At 37.8% G+C, this 20067-nt stretch overlaps 1 protein-coding gene across 6 annotated transcripts in view; it reads right to left on the bottom strand.

Moving 5' to 3' along the window:
* The window catches only part of HDAC9 (histone deacetylase 9), a 947449-nt gene that overhangs the window by 168512 nt on the left and 758870 nt on the right, over positions 1 to 20067 (bottom strand). For all 6 annotated transcript variants that reach the window (XM_074195439.1, XM_074195435.1, XM_074195433.1 and 3 more), the window contains 4 exons: positions 16197 to 16252; positions 15863 to 15950; positions 4317 to 4436; positions 3904 to 4001 (listed from right to left, as the gene is read on the bottom strand). In XM_074195439.1, coding sequence (XP_074051540.1) covers positions 3904 to 4001; positions 4317 to 4436; positions 15863 to 15950; positions 16197 to 16252 — 362 coding nt within the window. The remainder of the gene's footprint in view (positions 1 to 3903; positions 4002 to 4316; positions 4437 to 15862; positions 15951 to 16196; positions 16253 to 20067) is intronic.

The following is a 20067-nucleotide window of genomic DNA, read 5'->3' as shown; positions in this document are numbered from 1 at the left end:
ATCACAGATGTTACTAGCAAGAAATTTCTTCTTTGAATTTTCAGTATCTGTGGTCATTGCATAAAGTGTTCTCTTGACTTCATTATCAGTTAATCAAAGTTTTCCTATGGTTCTCTGAATTCTCACATTCATCATTTCAAAAATAATATCTAATCACTTTAATATACTGCATTCCCTATATTTCGAATACACTTGCCCTTCCCCTCTCCCTCTTGGAATCTTTAGTTTCCTTCAAGACTCAGTTTCTATGAATGCATTTCCTGCTATAGTGCCTATCCCCAAATGTATTTTGTACATATTTATTTGTGCGTATGATATCTCAGCTAATAAATTGTTAACCCATTGAGGAAAGGAATTGTTTTTTTTTTAACTTCCCATTCATAATGGTTAATACAGTTTATGCCCCATAGTAGATGTTTAATGACCACCATTTATTTTGGAAATGTCATAGAAACACTCAGCTCTTCTGGACTCCAGTCTTATGACAAGACGTGGGTATAATCCACAGAAGTGAGGTCAGAAAACAAAGGTAGCAGAGTTCTGTTAGTCAGACAATGAGCTGGGATGGCTCCCTTTTGGAAAATTAAGAATATCACTCGGATCATAGAGCTATATAGCTGCTACAAAGGCATGTTCAAGATAAGATTTTTAAAAGCCATCTAAAGGAAAAGGAAAAATACCCTCAAGATGCTGATTGACTTTGAAAGCAAAAAAGCGAAATATTTACATAAGGTCAGATTTAAGCCCTGAGATCTTGTAGTACTGTTCAGAAATTAATGATTCAACTGAACATTTTGAAATATGGGCAAAGAGCAAAAATAAAATGGAAATCCATATGGTTTCCAAGCTTATTTCTGTATTTAGGTGTGATGTGAATTAATGTAAAACTATGTTCCTGGACCACCCATAAGTGTTCCAGCAAATAGTAGTTCTTTATATGCCTTGTGACATATTCATTCTTTGGGGTGCCTCTAACACAGTATATTATAGCGACCTGGACTCAAGAGCAAATCCAGAAAGTAGGTGGGGTTGAAGTGAGAGTTGCCACTGGCATCTGGTACCTCTTTGAACTGTGATCTCAATCCACTTATCCCCTTGACAGGGGAAGGCTTCCAATTGGCTGGATTTCTTTTTGTGGATCTCCTTTAAAACTCAATAATGAAGAAAACTCAGCTGTCTAAGACATAAAGAAGTCAAAAGTGCAATAAGGAATTGAGGGGGATAACCACAAGGCAAGAGACCCTTATTTTCCTGGTCTTAGTACAATTTTAATTCCATGATGATCATGGTCATGCGATATGATGTCTGTCAAGCCCCTTGTTTATTAGCTGGAGGCTAAAGCAGTCCATAGGAGAGATCCCTCCAAAATAACTGAAGTGCTATTGTACTATCTAGAATTGGAGATTATAATTAGGATTATTAATTATACAACAAATGAACAAGAAATATAATGAGTTGCAAGGACCTTTTAGACAATAGCATGAAGACTTTGTCTATGAAAGGGATCATTTTGTGTATTCTTGAAAGGGTTCCCATTCCCTTAAACTGTCTCGTCTAATATGTCTACTGCAGAGAGTGTAACTTTGATGGACTGGCCATGGTGTTTGAGTGCCAAATACACAGTTGCCTACAAGGCTCTTTTATGGAAAACTCACACTGGGTAAGTACTCATATGGTGGTCAGAAAAAGAGTTACAAGGACACTCTCAAGGTCTCTCTTTAGAACTTTTGGGGGCAGCTAGGCAGTTCAGTGGATAGTGCACTGACCCTGGAGTCAGGAGGACCTGAGTTCAAATGTGACCACAGATACTTAACACTTACTTAGCTGTGTGACCTTGAGCAAGTTACTTAACTTGTAAAAACATTGCCTTGTATAAACAAACAAACAAAAAAGAACATTGGGACTGATTACATGATATAGAACCTTACACATGGACCACCCAGCATGGTGTGCCCTCTTTAGAGAAGCTGCTGTGCTTTATAAGTACAGCAGAATTGTAGTAACACGAAAAAATGCAAGATGTACAAATTTGGAGAATCCACCTCAAATGTTCACGTGGTTTACTTGTGCCTGATCTGGGATAGAGCCTTCTACACTCATATTAATCTGATCAGCCACAGTCAGATACTCTAACTTGTCACCAAAATAGTGATGTCGTTTTGGCCCTCTTTGAGAACAAAGGATGACAATGGACCATCAGTCTAATATAGAAATCCTTGATTACCCAGAAGGACAATATTGATCCCTTGTTTTCCCATTAAATTGTAAGAATGGTTTATTTTTATAAGGGACTTTAATACCTGGAATTTCATCAGTGGAGCATGAGTTTTACTGAAGGGAATCAGCATCATAATTTAAATTCTTAGAGTTGTTTGGGACCCTGAAAAGTGAAGAGCCTTGTTTCTGAATCCAAGACTGGTCAGAGTTGTTTTACTAAACTTTCCAAGTTGTTCCAAATGGTTTAGCTCCACACGTTTACTAGAGAAGCAAAATGATTATTTTTTTCTTTAATTTAATCTTCGGGGATGTGCAACTAGTAAAGTCTGTTAATTTACAGAGATATGTGAGTGAGTTAGGTGGGTATCTACTAATAGTTTTTTCTTTTGTCCTCAACAGCAAAATGTCACAGATTAGAAGGGAAATTCAATGCCCTGGAAAGGGAGTCCTCTCCTTGGGCAAGCACTAATCACTCCCCAGACCCAAAGGTGATCCACAGTTCAACTGACTTTTCTCATCAGTGCCACCAAGAAGGTGTAGGATGACTTTGCAAAATGCCATTTATTCACATTTGTGGTTGAATAGTTGTTTCAGCCAGGTCTGACTTTTTGTGACTCCATTTGGGGTTTTCTTGGCAAAGATATTAGTTTCTCATTTCCTTCTCCAGCTCATTTTACAGATTAGGAAACTGAGACAAATTTTATTGATTCACATTATTTCCATTGATTAGAAGCAATATGTGGCAGAAAGAAAAACATGGGCAAGCTTCTAAGGTTTTTCTAAGTTTTCTTGTTTAAGATAAGAAATTACCTATGGGTTGTCGTTCTGCACTGGAGAGAATTTCTCCATCAGGAGTTTGATACACAAATAAAATCATAGGTTCAACATCTCTGCCACACCTATAAAATGCATATAAAATCTAAAGCACTCTTCTTGCTCAAGTATGAATAATAACAATAATAATAATAATGTTTGTCCTTCATTCTCGAAGAAGACCATGGCATTGGGGAGATGATGCCATGATAAGCACAGGAATTGGATTTGAGCAAAGCGGACTGTGCCAGGTCCCCAGCCTCACTTTTCCTCTGGAGCCATCTAGGTCTAAAGGCCAGATATGGATCAGGATGATTAATGACCCCGGATGTGAGGCAGAGTTAAGTGACTTGCCCATGGTCACACAGCTAGTAAGTATCTGAGGTTGGATATAAACTTTCATCCTCTTGACTCCAAGACCAGTGCTCTACCCACTCTGCCACCTAGTTGCCCTTGAAAATATGAATATTGGCATCAGGAAAAGCAGAATGAGAAAGAATGACTTCACTGGTTCATGAAGGGAAGGCAGGAAGACAGAAGTGAGGAATTTTCTCCATAGAAATCAGGTAGGCTCTTGGTTAATACACCCACCCCACAGTGCTCTGGGGTTAGGGTACAAACTAAAAACAAATGGCTAATTGCATCCACTTCTCTTTTATGTCCTTTGTTCCGTGTCCCTAACATTACTTAGTTAAACAAACCCTTGCATTTTATTAAAATATTGAAAATGAGAGTTATTTGAAGTTGGCTTTACATCAGCAAGAATTTGGATCTTTATCAAATTTATTTGATTGCTTTTTTCCCCAGATTAATTTTTGTGTCGGTTTATATTCCATTTTCAAGCTGCTCTCTGTGGGAGCATGGAGTACCCACCTGAAGGCTTCAAGGTACTCTACATCTCCCATGGGGGGGTCCAGGCCACCTGTCCAGGCAATATTCACATTATAGCCCTCACCGAGGCCACTTCCAACCTGGGAAAAGGAAGAATGGCAAACCAGGTCACAGGGAGGGGGCACAAGGAGGAAAGCCCAAAGAGAAGCATGCAAAGCCAGACAAGCTTTTGAAACAAACATCAAACACCACATCAACTCAATGGGGCTCTGCTTGACAAGTCATGTTCTGGGTTAGACACTTGTTCCTGGTTGGCCCATGGTCTCCTGGGAGAGTTCGGTAATCTCGTGTAATTTAAAGCAGCGGCAAAGGCCTAGAAAATTAGGGGTAATCACGCCATGCAATTATGGGCAAGATACAAATAAAAATGGGACTCTGAAGAAAATAAACCTAACCTCATTTGGGGCTCCACTGCCGGGGAAGAAGTTGCCTTCATCATAGCGATGGAGGGAAATGTACAGGATGCTGGGGTCAGCGTAAAAAGCCTGCTGGGTACCGTTCCCATGGTGAACATCCTAGAGGGAGCAAACAGATGCAGTCTTGTCCCACTCAGTGTGGAGGCAGTTTCTGATGCCTGCCTCCCCTTGACCCCCACCCCATGCTCCCCCTCTTTCTCTTCCTTCCCTGGCCGCATCCCTCTTTTTCTTTCTGCTTCCATTGCCACCCCCTCGACTTCCGGGACTTTTGGGCAAATTACTCTTTAATGCACTCATTTTTTAAACTGGCTTCTAAAAAATCAGGAAACCACAGCAAGCATGCCCTAGAGACTCCAGATGAGCAGTCATTGAGAAATCCCAGTCCTTTTGTACAATTAGATATTTATACACCGGCCCTTTGTAGTCCTTGCCCCAGTGATGGAATCTAGCATCCTGTTTTATGGGGGGAGTTTATGACTTATTAACTGCCAACAGTTCATAACCCCTCTGGCTTAATTAACCAGCCTCATTGGCCTCCAAAGAAAGACGAATGTGGAAGCTTGCAAGCTCACATTTTGCAGAAGGAGCTCACGTTTGGAGAGCATTTTCCCCTCTTCTTGACAGAACACTAAGCCTGAATGGATTCAGTGCCTTGCCAAAGTTCCACCGCCGAGGTCAAAGGCTTTGCAACCAGCTGAGTAAATTGGCCTTCTTGAAGTGTTCAGTTCAGTGAGCAGTCCCTCAGCAGTTAGATTCACTTCAAAAGAGATGCCAGATGCAGAAAGGATTTCATACTTCATGTTCGTAAAATCGTGACGGCAAGGCTTGAAGACCCAGAGGTATGAGCTCATTAGCTATTAAATCAGTTGGCCCAAATAGGCAGAGAGTTTGGGGATTCACACACATCAGGGAGAAATGCAATCTGCATAAATCCGACATTCTATGATTGCCTTAAGTGTTGACCCAGCCCCTCGCCTCCACCTTCCACCAGAAATAAAGAGAAAAAGGAAAAAAAGGTTTTTATTCCTCTTCCATTAGTCAAATCATAAAAGAAAAAAAAATTGGGCACTTGGGCATCTGTAGATGATTCAAAGTTTTCAAAAGCTTTTCCCCCTATTGTTTCATTTTAGTGCACAAAGATCCATGCGTATGGGAATTTAGGCGTGAAAAGAGAAGAATCCAGTTGTTCTCAGAGATGGGAAAAAAAAAAAGCATGTCTTTGGTAAAATTCTGTACTAGATGGTTCAAATGCTTGAAAAAGTAATGACTAGAGTGCATTTTCTCTTTTCAGAACTAAAAGGTTATGGCCATTGTGTGGGTAGTGGGGGGGAGGAGATAAGTTAACTAGGCCATGCTTACCTGGGCAATGGATGTGCCATAACCTGTCATCAGGGTTTCTTACTCTGGTAATAACAAAGAATGGGGAAGAAGTCAAAGAAAAATGGCATTCCCTCTTTAATGTTATATACAAAGTTTTGGTTGTAGTCCACATTGGTAGAGAAAGTACAGCTATAAGAATATGGGTAAATGAGAATGGAAAATAGGGGTAAATAAAATCATTCAGTAGAATTTTTTAAGAGCCTATTAAATATTAGTTATGGCACTAAGTTCTGGAGATACAGAGAATGGGGCGGGGGGAACCATCCCTCTCCTCAAGGAGCTTCCAATCTAGTCAATAAAGAATGACAATAAAATGTATCTATTCAATGTTTTAACATTTGCAAGATGATTGAAAAACATCTCATCTGAACTTCCCAACAGCCTTTCGCAATAGGGACAGGGGTTATTACTATGCTTATTTTATAGATGAGGAAATTGCTGCTCAGAGAGGGTCAATTGACCTGGCCATAGTAGGATTTGGGTTCCGATCTCTGCAATGCCAAATCGACCACTTTCTCTACCACAGTGAGAATGGAAGCAGCTGTTTTGTATTTCTTAAAGCTCTTTTGATTGTATTATCTCGGTTCCTTGTTCCAGCAACCCCATCAGTAAGGCATGAGCTGGACTGATCCTAGAGTCACCATATTTCAGGTGAGGAAACTGACTCCTCCAAAGTCACACAAGGAAGGGGGGCTTGGAGTGGAAACTGAGCTCAAACATTCACTTCCTGAGTCACTTTGGTCAGCTCCTTTTCCTTCTCTAGGTCCTCAATCTGTTCTTCTGTTCAATGGGACCATTGGACTAGAGGTCCTCTAAGAGACTCTCAGGTACCTCATGCCTGAAACTCTTTCGTCTTATGATGACAATTTTGTGTCAGAAGCTATCTCAAATCCAGGTCCCTTATGACCAGGCAGACGATGCTATTTTTGTACACCATACCTCATGATCTTCCATTCACTCCAGAGAGAAATCAGACCTGACCACATGTATCCCTCATTGCCCATGGCGTGGAATACAAAAGTACTGTTTTGTATCAGGTCCTACAATTCACGTTAGGGGATTTTATTTAATATTTAGAAAGCATCCAAAAACGTTGTGTGTACAATGCTTGAGGCCAAGCACACTCATTTCTTAAAGTACCTCTGAGACAGAAGGCAACATTCCACTGAAATGTGTGTGTACTCAAGCACATGAATTGAGAAGGGAGGAGAGAGGAGACCACAAAACTCTCAATCTTAATGTAAAGGATCCAGGCATCTGTGGAAATCATATGTTTAGGGGGCTGTGATAATTTGCTATTTATATTTTATTTCTGGAAATCTTTTTAAAGGCCAAGTTGCCTAATTGAGATTATAACAAAATAGTATTGTGACTCAGAGTTGTAGGAAAAAAACGTTTTGTTTCAACTTCAAGTTCATGCAGACTTTATTAATTAAATGTTAACTTGGCTTTTAAAGAAGGGAAACAAGAGAAAAAATGTCTTTTTTTAAAAAGTCAATAAAAAAGAACTCTTTTTGGATTTCAGTTTCCATCCTGCTTAAAAAAAAACTACTTGGTGACTTTAGGAAAGTCACTATTCTTTTATAGGACTCAGTTTCCTCAAAGGTCAAATGACTGAGTTAGTTTGGGAGGGAGGGTTGTTGTACAGTAGGCAAGGTGTTAGTCTTAGTTTCAGAGGATCTGGATTCAAACTCTATTATTTGTGATGTGACCTCTAGCAAGTCACTACAATTTTATGTGGTCTCAGCTTACTTGTCTGTAAAAATAAGCAAGTTAGACTAGATGAGTTTCCATCTCTAATAACATGTTTATATTGTCATTAATACACATTCAAAAACCAATGTATGTTCTTATTTCCCTATAGACGTTTTTGCTCTTGATTTCTTTGATCCAAAAAAAATAAAAATTATGAATTTTCCTTGATAGAAATTTGGTTTAGGTTCATTCCTTTTACTAAACTAATTTTGTTTGTGTAGCTTAAACCAACACTTTTTTTTCAATCATAGGTGAACTCCTTGAGGGCAGGAACCATTTTTTAATTGTCTTTGCAACCTCTTTACCCAGCATAATACTAGACGAACAAATACATTTCATATGTAGTACATTCCATATGTTTAAAATGAACGCTTTTCATCTTTGAACTGATATAAAAGATTCAAATGAATCCAGTAAATAATAGCTTGATTCTGTTTAAATATTTCCAGAGTATGTAGGGAATGGGAAGAAATTCCAAAGGATACTTTTTCCTATGGGCAAGATCCTAGGAAAATCATATGCAGTGTGACCTTGCATATGAAATGCCCATTATAGAGCACAGAATTATGGATCCAGAAAAGATCATAGGATTTGTTTTGATGTTGCTGTTTTCCATATTCCATTTTTTTGTAGCAGCAAAGAACTGGAAACATGCCATCATAATTTAACAAGTTCTATTAAAAGAAAATAATGGAATATTCCTGTGCTGTGAGAAATGGCAATGATGAATCAAAGGAAGAATGGAAGACTCTTAAAATGGTTGCAAAGTGAATTCAAGTCATGCTTCCATGTTACTGACCTTATGGAATTGATTCTTTTAATCCAAGGGCAAGACTTTACTTTTATCTCTCTTATTCTTTAGGTTCTCAGATTCAGTTCAAAATTCTCTGGCCTGTCAGTATTTTTTCCAGCATTGTTATCATCATTATAAACTTCCTTAACCACAATATCACTAGAATTTATATAGCAACTGATATGTGCAAAGAATTCTGTAAGATTTTTTTATAAATCTAGTGTCCTTTAATACTCAGAAAAAAAAATTCTAAGAGGTAGGCACCATTAGGATCATGGTTTTACAGTTGAGGAAACTCAGACAAATAGAAAAAGTAAATCAAATAACCATTCAGCTCTATCCAACTGAGCCCAGAGCTCTATCCACTCCAACAATTGTAGTTTATTTCTATCCCAAAACTGTGTCATCTGGATACGTGATAATCCCATCATCTAGTTTCATTCAAGAGAATGGCAAAATAGCTTGGATAGTACAATATTAGACAATAAGAATATTAGACAATAGTGATTCCTAGGACATTCCTCGACTCAAGAACACCCTCCCACTGAAATCTCACCCTTAATAACCATTCTTTGAGTCTAGCCATACAACCTATGCCAAATCCAACTAACTGTAGCATTGTATAACCTACTCTCTCCATCTCCTATGCAAAGATATTGTAGACTTCATGGCAGGATTTTTTTAAAAAACTTAGGCAAACAACAATCTCAATATTTTCCTGATCTACCAGAGGAGAAACCCTGACCAAGAAGGAAAACGATTTGTCCTTGATGAAACCATACTGGTTTCCTGATGAGTCAGTTAGCATGACTTCTTTTACTGTCTCTTGGCAAGTCATTCATTCAGCAAAATCTTCTAGAAGATTGACTAAAATTAAATTCCTTTTTTAATCTCTAATTTATAGATGCAACTGTCTTCCTGTTTGGGAATGTTCCATCATTTTCCATTCTGTAGTCCTGAGCTCCTCTTTAACTCATTCTCAATGTTTCAGTTTCTGAGAATGATGACTTAATTTTAGCCAGCTTTCCATGTAACCTAGGTTGATATCTTTCTTATTTTTCCAGATTTGATCTCCTTCAACAGTTATAGACATTCACAAGAACCAGGAGGAAATATTATTTCTTTGAAAATGTTCGTTGACTACAACATCCTATCTTTTTGTTCTTTGTTGTGTTTATTCTTCAGTGTCTGTCTGGTAAGAGGAGTTTTCATTCACATACTTGGCCTTCTGAATACTACTTCATCCTTTATCACCACACATAATCTTTTAGTTGACACTATCATTTTCTCAACTTTGGCATACCCAGTGGTGACTGAGCCATACAGCCTTCCCAGTATAACATCTGGGCAGGATTTGGAAGTTTAGAAAGGGAGGTCATTCATCCACTTCAGTTGTTCATGAGTCCTTTTGGGGCTGGTCTTATGAACTCCATAACGATGTTCAAGTTGAGTCTGGCTAGTTGGCTATCATCCCAGGATGGTCAAATTCAAATGTACTCTTGCACATGCTGTTCTGAGGAATGCTGTTGAATCCATATTAGTTATTCCTCCAAAGTGGATTATGATGACTCCTCCCCCTCCTCCAATATCCCCATAAGAGAGAAGGAGCAATAAGGTAACACATATAGAAATTATAGTTTAAGATTCCTGAACCATACACTATATTTCTTGTTTATGTTACATGTTGACTCTTTTAAAGATGAAGGAATTTTACTATGGCCAATGAGTTCAAGAAATTTGTGAGTGTTGAACTGGAGCAGGGAGGGCAGCTGAGTCAGACCCAACAATTTCTCCAGTTTAAGAATTTAACAATATCTTGAGATATAAGCCAGACCTTATCTCTAGAGCTGTCTAGTCTTATTCTTCTTTGCAAGGATTTTATCTTAAGTAATATAAGTGCTGTTGAGTAAGTGTCCTCAGAGTCGAAGCACAAACCAGACTTGAGGAACACCTAGGATCGTGAAGAAGATAATAGGCTAATAGGATGCTCGCAAGAATGCCAAAGTACCGAAGAGTGAATAAAATGACCCAGTGGGACATGATTAACAAGTGTTCTGAAATCACTAACATGAAGAAACACAAACCTGCTCTCCATTCCTGGACTTTCTCCTCCATATTCAGAACTATGAGGATGTATGTAACTGGTACTGATATGTAGATATGTAGCCATATAGACATGCATATGTTTATATATAATTTGTATATATAAAGACAAACACTATATATATATATATATATATAAACACAGGAAAGTATAATTCACCTGAAGTAAAAAAAATCTGGGTTCAAATCTTAGTTCTACCACCTGCTACCACTGTGACTTTGGGCAAGTCACTTAAGCTCAATGTGCTTTACTTTTCTCACTAGTCAAATGAGAGTTTTAGTTGGGATAATCTCTGTGCCCCCCTTTATTTCTAAATTTAGGAAACTTAAAATATGAAGATGAAGGTAAATAACGGCCCTGACCAGTCATCCTATGTCCTTGTTAAAGAAACATTTGGGAAAGAATAAGGAAGATACTAAATCGCTGATGCTTTGAGAATGAAAAGGAGAAAACTTAATGATATAAAGTCTCAGATTTCTTGAAGAAGGAATTTTCACCTTCTGGGTACAAATCTTATGTTCTATAACTACTAACTAGATGCATGTGAGTCATAAAGATTCAGATAATGAGTGTTAAGAAAGGTAAGGGATTTTTTTTCTTGAATAAGGAAATTTTTTTATTAAATTAATTAAATTAGATGAACCAATCCATCAAAGCTTGTTAAAGGATAAACTCTATTCAAATGGTAAAGTATAAGAGATTAGAAGAAAGATGCCACAATGTGAGTCATTTTTTTCAAGGCCTTAAGCATATAATAGACTAGGCATTTGGAAACCATGAAAAAATATCTCCCCATTTCATCGGGGAAAAAAAAGATGCCTCAGAATGAAAGAGATTAAAAACCCAGCCCTGGATTTTAGAATTCTATGGTAGCCCATGCCATCTAGTGACAGAAAGCTTCAAATATTGTTCAGCAATGGAGGCTCTTTTTCACTACCCTCCATACCCCTATGCAACCACTTGCCAAACCACACTCTTTTATAATATTTGTGTTCACCTACTGAAAACTACTCCTCAATTAGGAAGTCAATGATGATGGCCAAACTCTTATGAACTCATAGGGAGTTAATTTATGAACTTCTGATGCCTGAATCAAAGTGTGTTTGGGGTGGGAGAAGAAGGGAAGATGAGGTCCCTTTTGTTACATGCAAAATTCAAAGACCATCGGGAGGAACTTGCCTTGAATTTGGAAGTGATAGGACACAAACATTCCACACATCAATCAACTAGAAAAAGTAAGGAAGAGCTGAGAGAAGCTGGTTCTGTTGAATCTGAGGACAAAGACTCAGAGAGACAATTGCTAGCCACTTCTGCTCCCACAGTCTTGACAAAATTTGTATTCCAAATCCAAACTAAAATGGCATTTATTTTAGCAAGGCAACAGGGTAAAGTTATTTGCCTAAGATCGCACAGCTAGGCCATTATTAAGTGTCTGAGGCCGGATTTGCACTCAGGTCTTCCTGATTCCACGGCTGGTGCTCTATCCACTGTGCCACCTAGCTTCCCCCTAAAATTGTATTCTTGTTCCTCAACACATAAGACATCACACATATATGTGCCTCTGCCATGGCTGAACCCCATAGCTAGAATGTGCTCATTCTGTATTTTTTTTAAGATCCAGAGATCAAGTATCACCTTCTCCCTGAAAGGTTTTCCAGTGACCCCACCCACCCACCCAATCTATCTTGCATTTATTTTGTAAAACTCTGCATATGTTTCATTATGCATTTTTTTTTTGCCTCCCTCCAAAATCATGTGCAATTCTGAAAAGTACAGATTCTCCATAGTTTGGGAGGAGGAGGTCACAATACAGTCTCACAGAATGAATAAGCCATGAGTCAAAACAAAGTAGGAAAATGAATTGTAGAAATAACTGACCACTACCCACTTCCATATAATGATTTTATAGGCTCTTGAGAAGTGAGGGAAGTTGGGCATTATCGAGGATACTAAAGGTAACAAATCTTTTAGGGAAAGATCCACATAAACTTTACACATCATGGAAACTAATTCTTTGTGAACAACCACTAGCTTCTGAATTTCTCTGGAATCCTGAGAAGAGGACAGAATTAGAATTCAATCTTCCCACTAAAGATACAAAATGGGACATCACCCTCTTAAAAAATAGAGCATATGACAAAGGTAATACAATTTAAGCAAAAAAACACAAAAGCACATCTCCCATTTAATGCCTTTTTTTTTGGTTTTTGCAAGGCAATGTGGTTAAGTGACTTGCCTAAGGTCACACAGCTAGGTAATTATTACTGAGGCCACATTTGAACTCAGATCCTCCTAGCTTAATGTCCTTTTGAGGTTTGGAAGGGTATGGCTTCTTTCCAGCTGGTTAGGTGCCAACTTTCTCCTCCTTGCTAATTTGTAGAATAGATCTCTCGGCCAAGGAGAAGGGATGTCTCCAAGCCACGTGGCACATTCAAAATTCTTCCCCAGCAGCTGGAAGAAACAGATTGTTCCCTCAAAATAACCCCAGCAGCTGCAGTGTTTAGGAGAACACTGGAATATATGTGGGCCAGCAATCTCCAAGGCAGGCCATTTGAACAGAAGTTGAGGTATTGCAACATTTTGCAATAGATACCTTCAATCTATGCCTGCTGGGGAAAAATCAGGTTCTCAGATGGGAAGGAGGAAAAATACAGGTTCTCTCTAGGATTTCCATCAGAGCTCCCTGGGACATCCATTTTCTAAATTGGATCAGATTTCTCTCCATCCCACCTCCCCCACTAGGACCATTTCTCTCCTTGCATTAAGTAACAACTAAAATGGAGAGGGAAATCACAAATATCCCTCTTAAGTATGAAAAACACAGTCATAAACTAACTCAAGTTTAAATGAGTAGCTGTCAGACTCAGCCTATATTTCAAGCTTTCTGCATCTGGATAGCGTGCATTCCTCTATCAAAGGCGCCTCTGAGCAATGATTGATGACGTCCGTCTTAAACACAGAAAGATCGAGAAGGACTGCAAAATCCGCTCTCCACTCCAGTCAAGAACCCCAGGATGTTCAAGTTTAACAAACAAGAACTGGGGATTTGAAATCTCTAGTCTTCCAATTTTTTCTTATCATTTATCATAATATTTATTATATGTAATTATATATAATATATATTCATATGAACATATAAAAAAACTAAATAAATGTGTACTTCTGCTAGGGTGACATTGTGAGAGGGAAAGAAATTCAGTCTAATCCTACATTCTAGCACATTGTTGAAACTTAATCTTTTAATAAAAACAGCCACCATGGCAACACAGCAATTATGTTGTATCTTTAAAACTTCAACAAGTTTACTGTGTTTTTATTGAGTGGAAGGGGGAGGGGTGATGAAACTTGAAGTTTTTTTTTTAACATGCATGGGAAAAACGAACTTCCTCGTCTCAGGCATTATTTTTTTTTAATAGTATCATGACATTTGTTAACTTTGTTTTCCTTAAAGGCAAGCTCTGGGCTGCAGTTGGGTAAAGAACGTCAGTAAAAGATCAATGAAAAAGTCCTCAGAATATGTTATTCATTGTAGAACAGGTGAAGTATTATTGTGTTTATATATAATTTATATACATAGATTTTAAAATCTATCCTAGCAAAGAAATGAAAGTTATTGTCTATAATTTTCATTTTAATTATATATCTCTATAGGCACACATTTCATGATAAACAAACACACTTTCTATACTTTCTATACATGATACTGTTTAATTCATCCATGTCTCCCTATCTTTTTTCCTTCCATTCTTTCTCTTTTCTTTCTTCTCATTCTTTCCTTTCTCACTCTCTCTTCTTTTCCTTGTTTTCTTTTCTTCTCTCATCCACTATCTTTTCTCTTTCAACTTTCTTCCTCATGTTTCTGGTTTGATTGCTTCTTAAATTGTTTCTTTTTTTACTTTCTTCTTGTCTCTTCTTTTTTCTCATTTTTCTTTCCTTATCCTTTATTATTCCTTTTCTTCTCTCTCTTTTCATTCTTTCTTCTCTTTCTGTCTTTTATTCTCTTTTAAAATTTCTCTCACTATTCATTTTCTTTTTCTGTTTTTTTTTTTGTTTACTTCCTCTTCTTTATTTGGAAGTGATAGAACACAAACATTCCAAACATCAATCAACTAGAAAAAGTAATTTTATCTTTCTTTTCATTTTATTCTTTCATTTGTCATCCTTTCCTCTTTTTTCTTTTACTCTTCCCTTTCATTTTCTTTTTACTTTACTTTCTCCTTTTCATTTCTTTCATCTTTGTTGACTTTTTCATTCTTTCTTTTTCTTTTTGCTTTTGCTTTCTCTTTTATTTCATTTTCTTGTCTTCTTTTGGTTTTCATTCTTTTTCCTTTTCTTTCTTTCTCTTTCCATCACATCTTTTCTTTTTTTCTCTCTTTTTTACTTTTTTTACTCCTCTCTATTTTTCTTCTTTCCCTTTCTCTGTCTCATTCTCTGTCTATATATCTTTCGCTTTCTCATTCTCTCCCCCTTCCCATCTCCATTCATTCTTTCTTTCAATTTCTGCTCTGTTTGCTTAACTGAACCAAAGTGCTAGATGGGAAGGCCATGACTTCCCAATAAGATTTAATTATGAGTGTAGATATGAACAAGATTTAGACTATTAAGCCATGCACTTCAAAAAAAACCCTTTAACATATTTTGTCTTTAAATCTTTTATCACCTGCAAAAATTAATTAAGTACAGATGCCTTGGGTTAGGGTTTGATGCCAGGGTTCATTTCCTGTCTATGCTTTGTCAGACAACCTATTACACCTCTCTCCTGAACTGTCGGCCCAGCCAGCATGGGCCTCATAAATCACCCTCCCACTCTCCTCGAGCCCGCATACAGAGCTGGTCCTTTTTGGGGGGAGGCAAAGATTCAATCCCTAATTCATGCACACACTATGGCCAACATGCCAAGTGTCACCCACATTTAAACAAACCATTTGTTAAGCAAATTATAACTCCATCGTGCAAGAATGCATCCTCTTAGATTGGTGGCCCAGCCCAATACTGTTGACTTTTAATCATCCTGCTTTCCTATAGGGAGACATCCCACCCTGGCATCCAAGCCTGGAGAATGACAAGCCGGTTTGTTTGAATGATCCCAGTGTTACCCAACAAGCCAAAGGATCCGAGGTAGGGGAAGTGGCCAATTTGGTAACCACAGCAACAACATTCTTTCCAGCCCATCGGACTCGTTAGGGCCTCTATTCTATGGGGGAAAGTAAACTCTGGTTCTGTTGGGTTATTTTAACACTGGAAGTATCAATTCATTTAAGGACCATAAAAAGGCTGCCCCGAGCTGTGGCTTCTTCTCATTAAATCTCTGTTAATGCTGAGAAAGTGAAAGCTTCATGTTTATGGCTTCAGAATGTCCAGGCAAGATTTAATGAGTCTTCACATTGAATTGGGAGTCCGCACACTTCTGGATTATTTGGAAGGCATGGGAACACAAACCCACTCTCTCTCACCTCTGAGAAGAAGAAAACCAAACTTGCCCAGGATACCTACCAGGTCTACAATCAATATCTTGCCTACATTGAGTTGCTCTCGTAAGTATTTGGCGGTAATTGCCACCGAATTAAAAAAGCAGAACCCCCTGCAGAATAGAGAAGAACAGAGAAATCAGAAAGCAAATCAGCCAGGAAAAAACCATTATAAATAACGTTCAGGGCATTTCTCAAAATGCTATATGATCTCTGAAGCTATAAATCTGCTTCTGGGAGGACCTCGCAAGCCTCCGCAGGCATCTGCTAACAATTAGAGAGTTTTAGAGACGTGCATGGTGCAGGTGACTGCCAGTAACCCCAGAGCTCCAGGATGGCCAGTCTTCCCTGGTACTTACATGGCTGTTGACTCTTCAGCATGATGGCCTGGGGGCCTTACAACAGCAAACCCATTCTGTAAGAACAAGATAGGTTTTCAATTATCAGATAGGGAATGAAAAAAAAAAAACAATTCTCGTCTCTTCATGTAATACAGAGCAGCCAGCAAACAGGATTGGAACTTATTAGAGGCTTCTGAGTTTGTTTTCTGCCCCCATTAGCCTTTCATAGAATTAGCAGAAATAAAATATCTAATTAAAGTTGCATAGATCATGTCTCAAAGAGAAGGGTCAGTTTGAGTCTGGAAGGAACTAGAGGATTTTAGGGGGTTAAACCCAGCTGGTCAGTGGGCACCCCAACCACTGGACTAATAAGATAAACTTAAAAATAAGAATTCAAATCTCATTGTATCTTGGTCCTGAATTCTTCTTGGGGAAATAAAGAGAAGAAATTCATTCTTGGTGGAAGATGGAGTCCCAAGGCATTAAGCCCTATTGAAAAAGGTTGAAGCTTAAACACTCTCATCAGATCCACCCCATAATGAAAATTTAATTTCCAACTCTGGTGTCAGTAAAATGATAAATGTGTGTGTGTGTGTGTGTGTGTGTGTGTGTGTGTGTGAGTGTACATACACACTCACTCTCTCACACACAAGCACAAGACAATTCTGAAGGGGATAAAAAAAAGAGGACAATGGGAAGGCCATATTTTTTCCAGTCTATAAATTTAGTTTGGAAGTCTGCCAAAGCTTGCAAGTTTATTGGATTCTTTAAGTCAATTTCTAACTCATGTTCTGGAATTTTATAAAGAATCCTTGTGCAGAAGAACAATCAGATGGAGCTATGATCAAGGAATTCCTGAACCTCTAGGTTGGTTGCAATGCATCATAGAAAAATGAAGTAACTCCTCAGCAAACCCAGGATCTATAAATTCTTGTAAAACCATGATGTGGAGAAATGGAGGGGCCATTGACTCAAAATAATCATTTCTCAGGAGATTTGCACTACCTTTCACTCAACTATGACTTGAGAATCAAGTTAATAATAAAAAATGTATCTTTCCTTTCTTTTCTATTGAGGGTGGGTGAATAGGTGAACTATCCCTGACATGTGATTTCATGAGTGAAAATATTCTCGTGGGAACCTTTCTGCAAGAAACTAACTTGATAACCTTCTACAAATTGCAATGTTTGAGAATCATTGACTCACTAAGAGGTTAAACTTTGATTTTGCTCCCTAGCACAGATGTATCAGCAAAAGGATTTGAACCCAGGTCTTCCTAATTCCAAGCTTTAAAATCACTAGTAAGGCAGTCTTAATCTAGGGTCTGTGATGTTTGTTTTGATTTGATTTTTAATATTTTGATATCTGTTCCTCAATGTCATTGGCTTCCATTATATTCTCATGTATTTTATTTTTCACATTTAAAATATATGTTTCTAAATTATGGTTCCATAAGTTTCATTAGACTGCCAAAGCAAAAAATGACACAAAAATGATTAAGCTCCCCTGGGCCAGCTGGAACCACAAGTTGCCTTTTCTGCTAACTACACAATAATCTAAGTCAAGTTGATGAACCATCCTAACCAGGGAGTTGATTTCCAAGCTTTTCATATAAAATGCGAAGATTATAGCTAGAAAATTAATCCTCTGTGAAAGTGTTTAAAAATCTCATCATCATCATCATCATCACATCAATTAGCATATAATTTAATTATTCAAGTGGATGCTAATATGCATACAACCTTTTCTGAGGCTTGATAGAAATTGGACAGCTTTTCAATTCTGAAAATCCTTTGCTCTTTAAGTATTCCCTCTACGAGGTCGCATTGGCTATCGCTGATCTTTTAATTGCTAAAACACCACAGGGATCCCTGGCATCCAAATTGCTTAGGTCAAAATAATAATATCCATGAGACAACATGTCCATTTTACTTGTGATAACTTTGTGAGATGGTCTAGAAACACCAAAGCAGCCCAAAGAGGAAGATCAAGGAATACTGAAGTCCTCAGGAAGACTTCGTAGGGCAGGGGATACTCTTGGTAGTTATGAAAGGAGGCTAAAGTTTAACAATGAAAGAGGAGGCAAAGGTAAATTAATCAACAAAGACAAAGAGGCAGGAAGTCTAATAGCATATGTGCTATAGTCACTTCTACAGGATTGGGGAGTTTCTGTAAGAGGGTGATGGAAAATAAGAATTTGGTTCAAGCTATTAAGACCCTGGGAAGTCAAGTTGAAAAATTCAAAGCTTCTTCCTTTCATTGCCAAATTTTGTCACACAAAGGGCTTTCTTCATCTATGCCTCTTGTTCCTCTGATTCTGTTCTTTACAGTAGTGTTAATTCCTCTCCCCATATTTTACAGAAACCACTTTCTACATCGACCTCCTTGCCCCAAATCAGTTGTTTTTATTTATTAACCTCAATTCTACCTCTTTTGTACATTAGATACCCTCTTTACTAAAAAAGAAATTGATTTTATTTCTTTTTATATCATGATCATTAGTAGATATCTTCCTCCTTAGCCATTCTCTCACTCCACTGTAAGAAAACAGCCAATACAATGGCACATTTCTGATGAACTATATAGCATTCACCCTTTGCTGAGGTATGTTTCATTATCTATTCTCTGGAAAACAGTAACTGTTTCTTCAGTAGCTCAATTTAAAATATTTTAGTGTTGCCTACATTAACATTTCTGTAGCTAGGTGGAGCTAGAGTGCACAGTGTACTGGTCCAAAGCCCTGAGTTCAAATATGACCTCCAAACACTTACCAGTTGTGTGACCCTGGGCAAGTTATTTAATCTGTTTACTTCGGTTTCCTTATCTGTAAAATGAGGGTACCAATAGCACATAGCTCTCAGGATTGGTGTGAGGCTCAGATGAGATGGGAATTCCAAAGTATTTTGCATAGTAACTAACACAATAAGCCGTATATAAATGTTGTATCATTAGAGGTGTTATGGATAGTTGCTCTAGTTCTGCTTATTTTACTATGCCTTAGTTCATCCAAATCTTCTCATTTATTTTAGTCCAACTCCAGTAAAATTTCCACAAAGAAGTGTTGCTCTAGGTAATTTGGTTTATATTGGGTCTTTGTTTCTGTCTCTCAATTCCTTGGGATACACATGCCTTTGTTTTTTGCTTTTTTTATACCCTCCTCAATTAAGCCGCTCCTTGTAACAAAACAAAAACTACAGGAGCTACATTTTATCACATTTACAACCATTCTTCCCCTCTATTAGGAAGATCACAGGGTCAAAAAGCATGAATAGCATAGTCTTGAAAAATGATCATTTTTCACGTATCCCTTTGATCCAGCAATACCACTACTGAGTCTATACCCTGAAGAGATCATGAAAAAGGATAAAAACATCACTTTTACTAAAATATTCATAGCAGCCCTGTTTATGGTAACAAAGAATTAGAAATTAAGTAAATGTCCTTCAATTGGGGAATGGCTGAACAAATTGTGGTCCGCGTATGTTAATGGAACACTATTGTTCTATTAGAAACCAGGAGGGATGGGAATTCAAAGAAACCTGGAAAGACTTGCATGAACCAATGCTGAGCAAGATGAACAGAACCAGAAGAACATTGTAGCATGACAGCAACATGGGGGTGATAATCAATCTTAATGGAGTTGCTCATTCCATGAGTGCAACAATCAGGAACAAACCTGGGGTATCTGTGATAGAGAATACCATTTGTATCCAGAGAAAGAATTGTGGAGTTTGAACAAAGACCAAAGACTATTACCTTTAATTTTAAAAACCCATTATCTTATTATGTAATTTTGCTATCTCATATTTTATTTTTTTCCTTAAGGATATAATTTCTCTCTCAACACATTCCATTTAGATCAATGTATAGCATGGAAACAACATAAAGG

Source organism: Macrotis lagotis, chromosome 7, assembly GCF_037893015.1.
Source record: "Macrotis lagotis isolate mMagLag1 chromosome 7, bilby.v1.9.chrom.fasta, whole genome shotgun sequence".
Lineage (NCBI taxonomy): Eukaryota > Metazoa > Chordata > Mammalia > Peramelemorphia > Peramelidae > Macrotis > Macrotis lagotis.
This window is presented reverse-complemented; position numbering and strand designations above follow the sequence as displayed.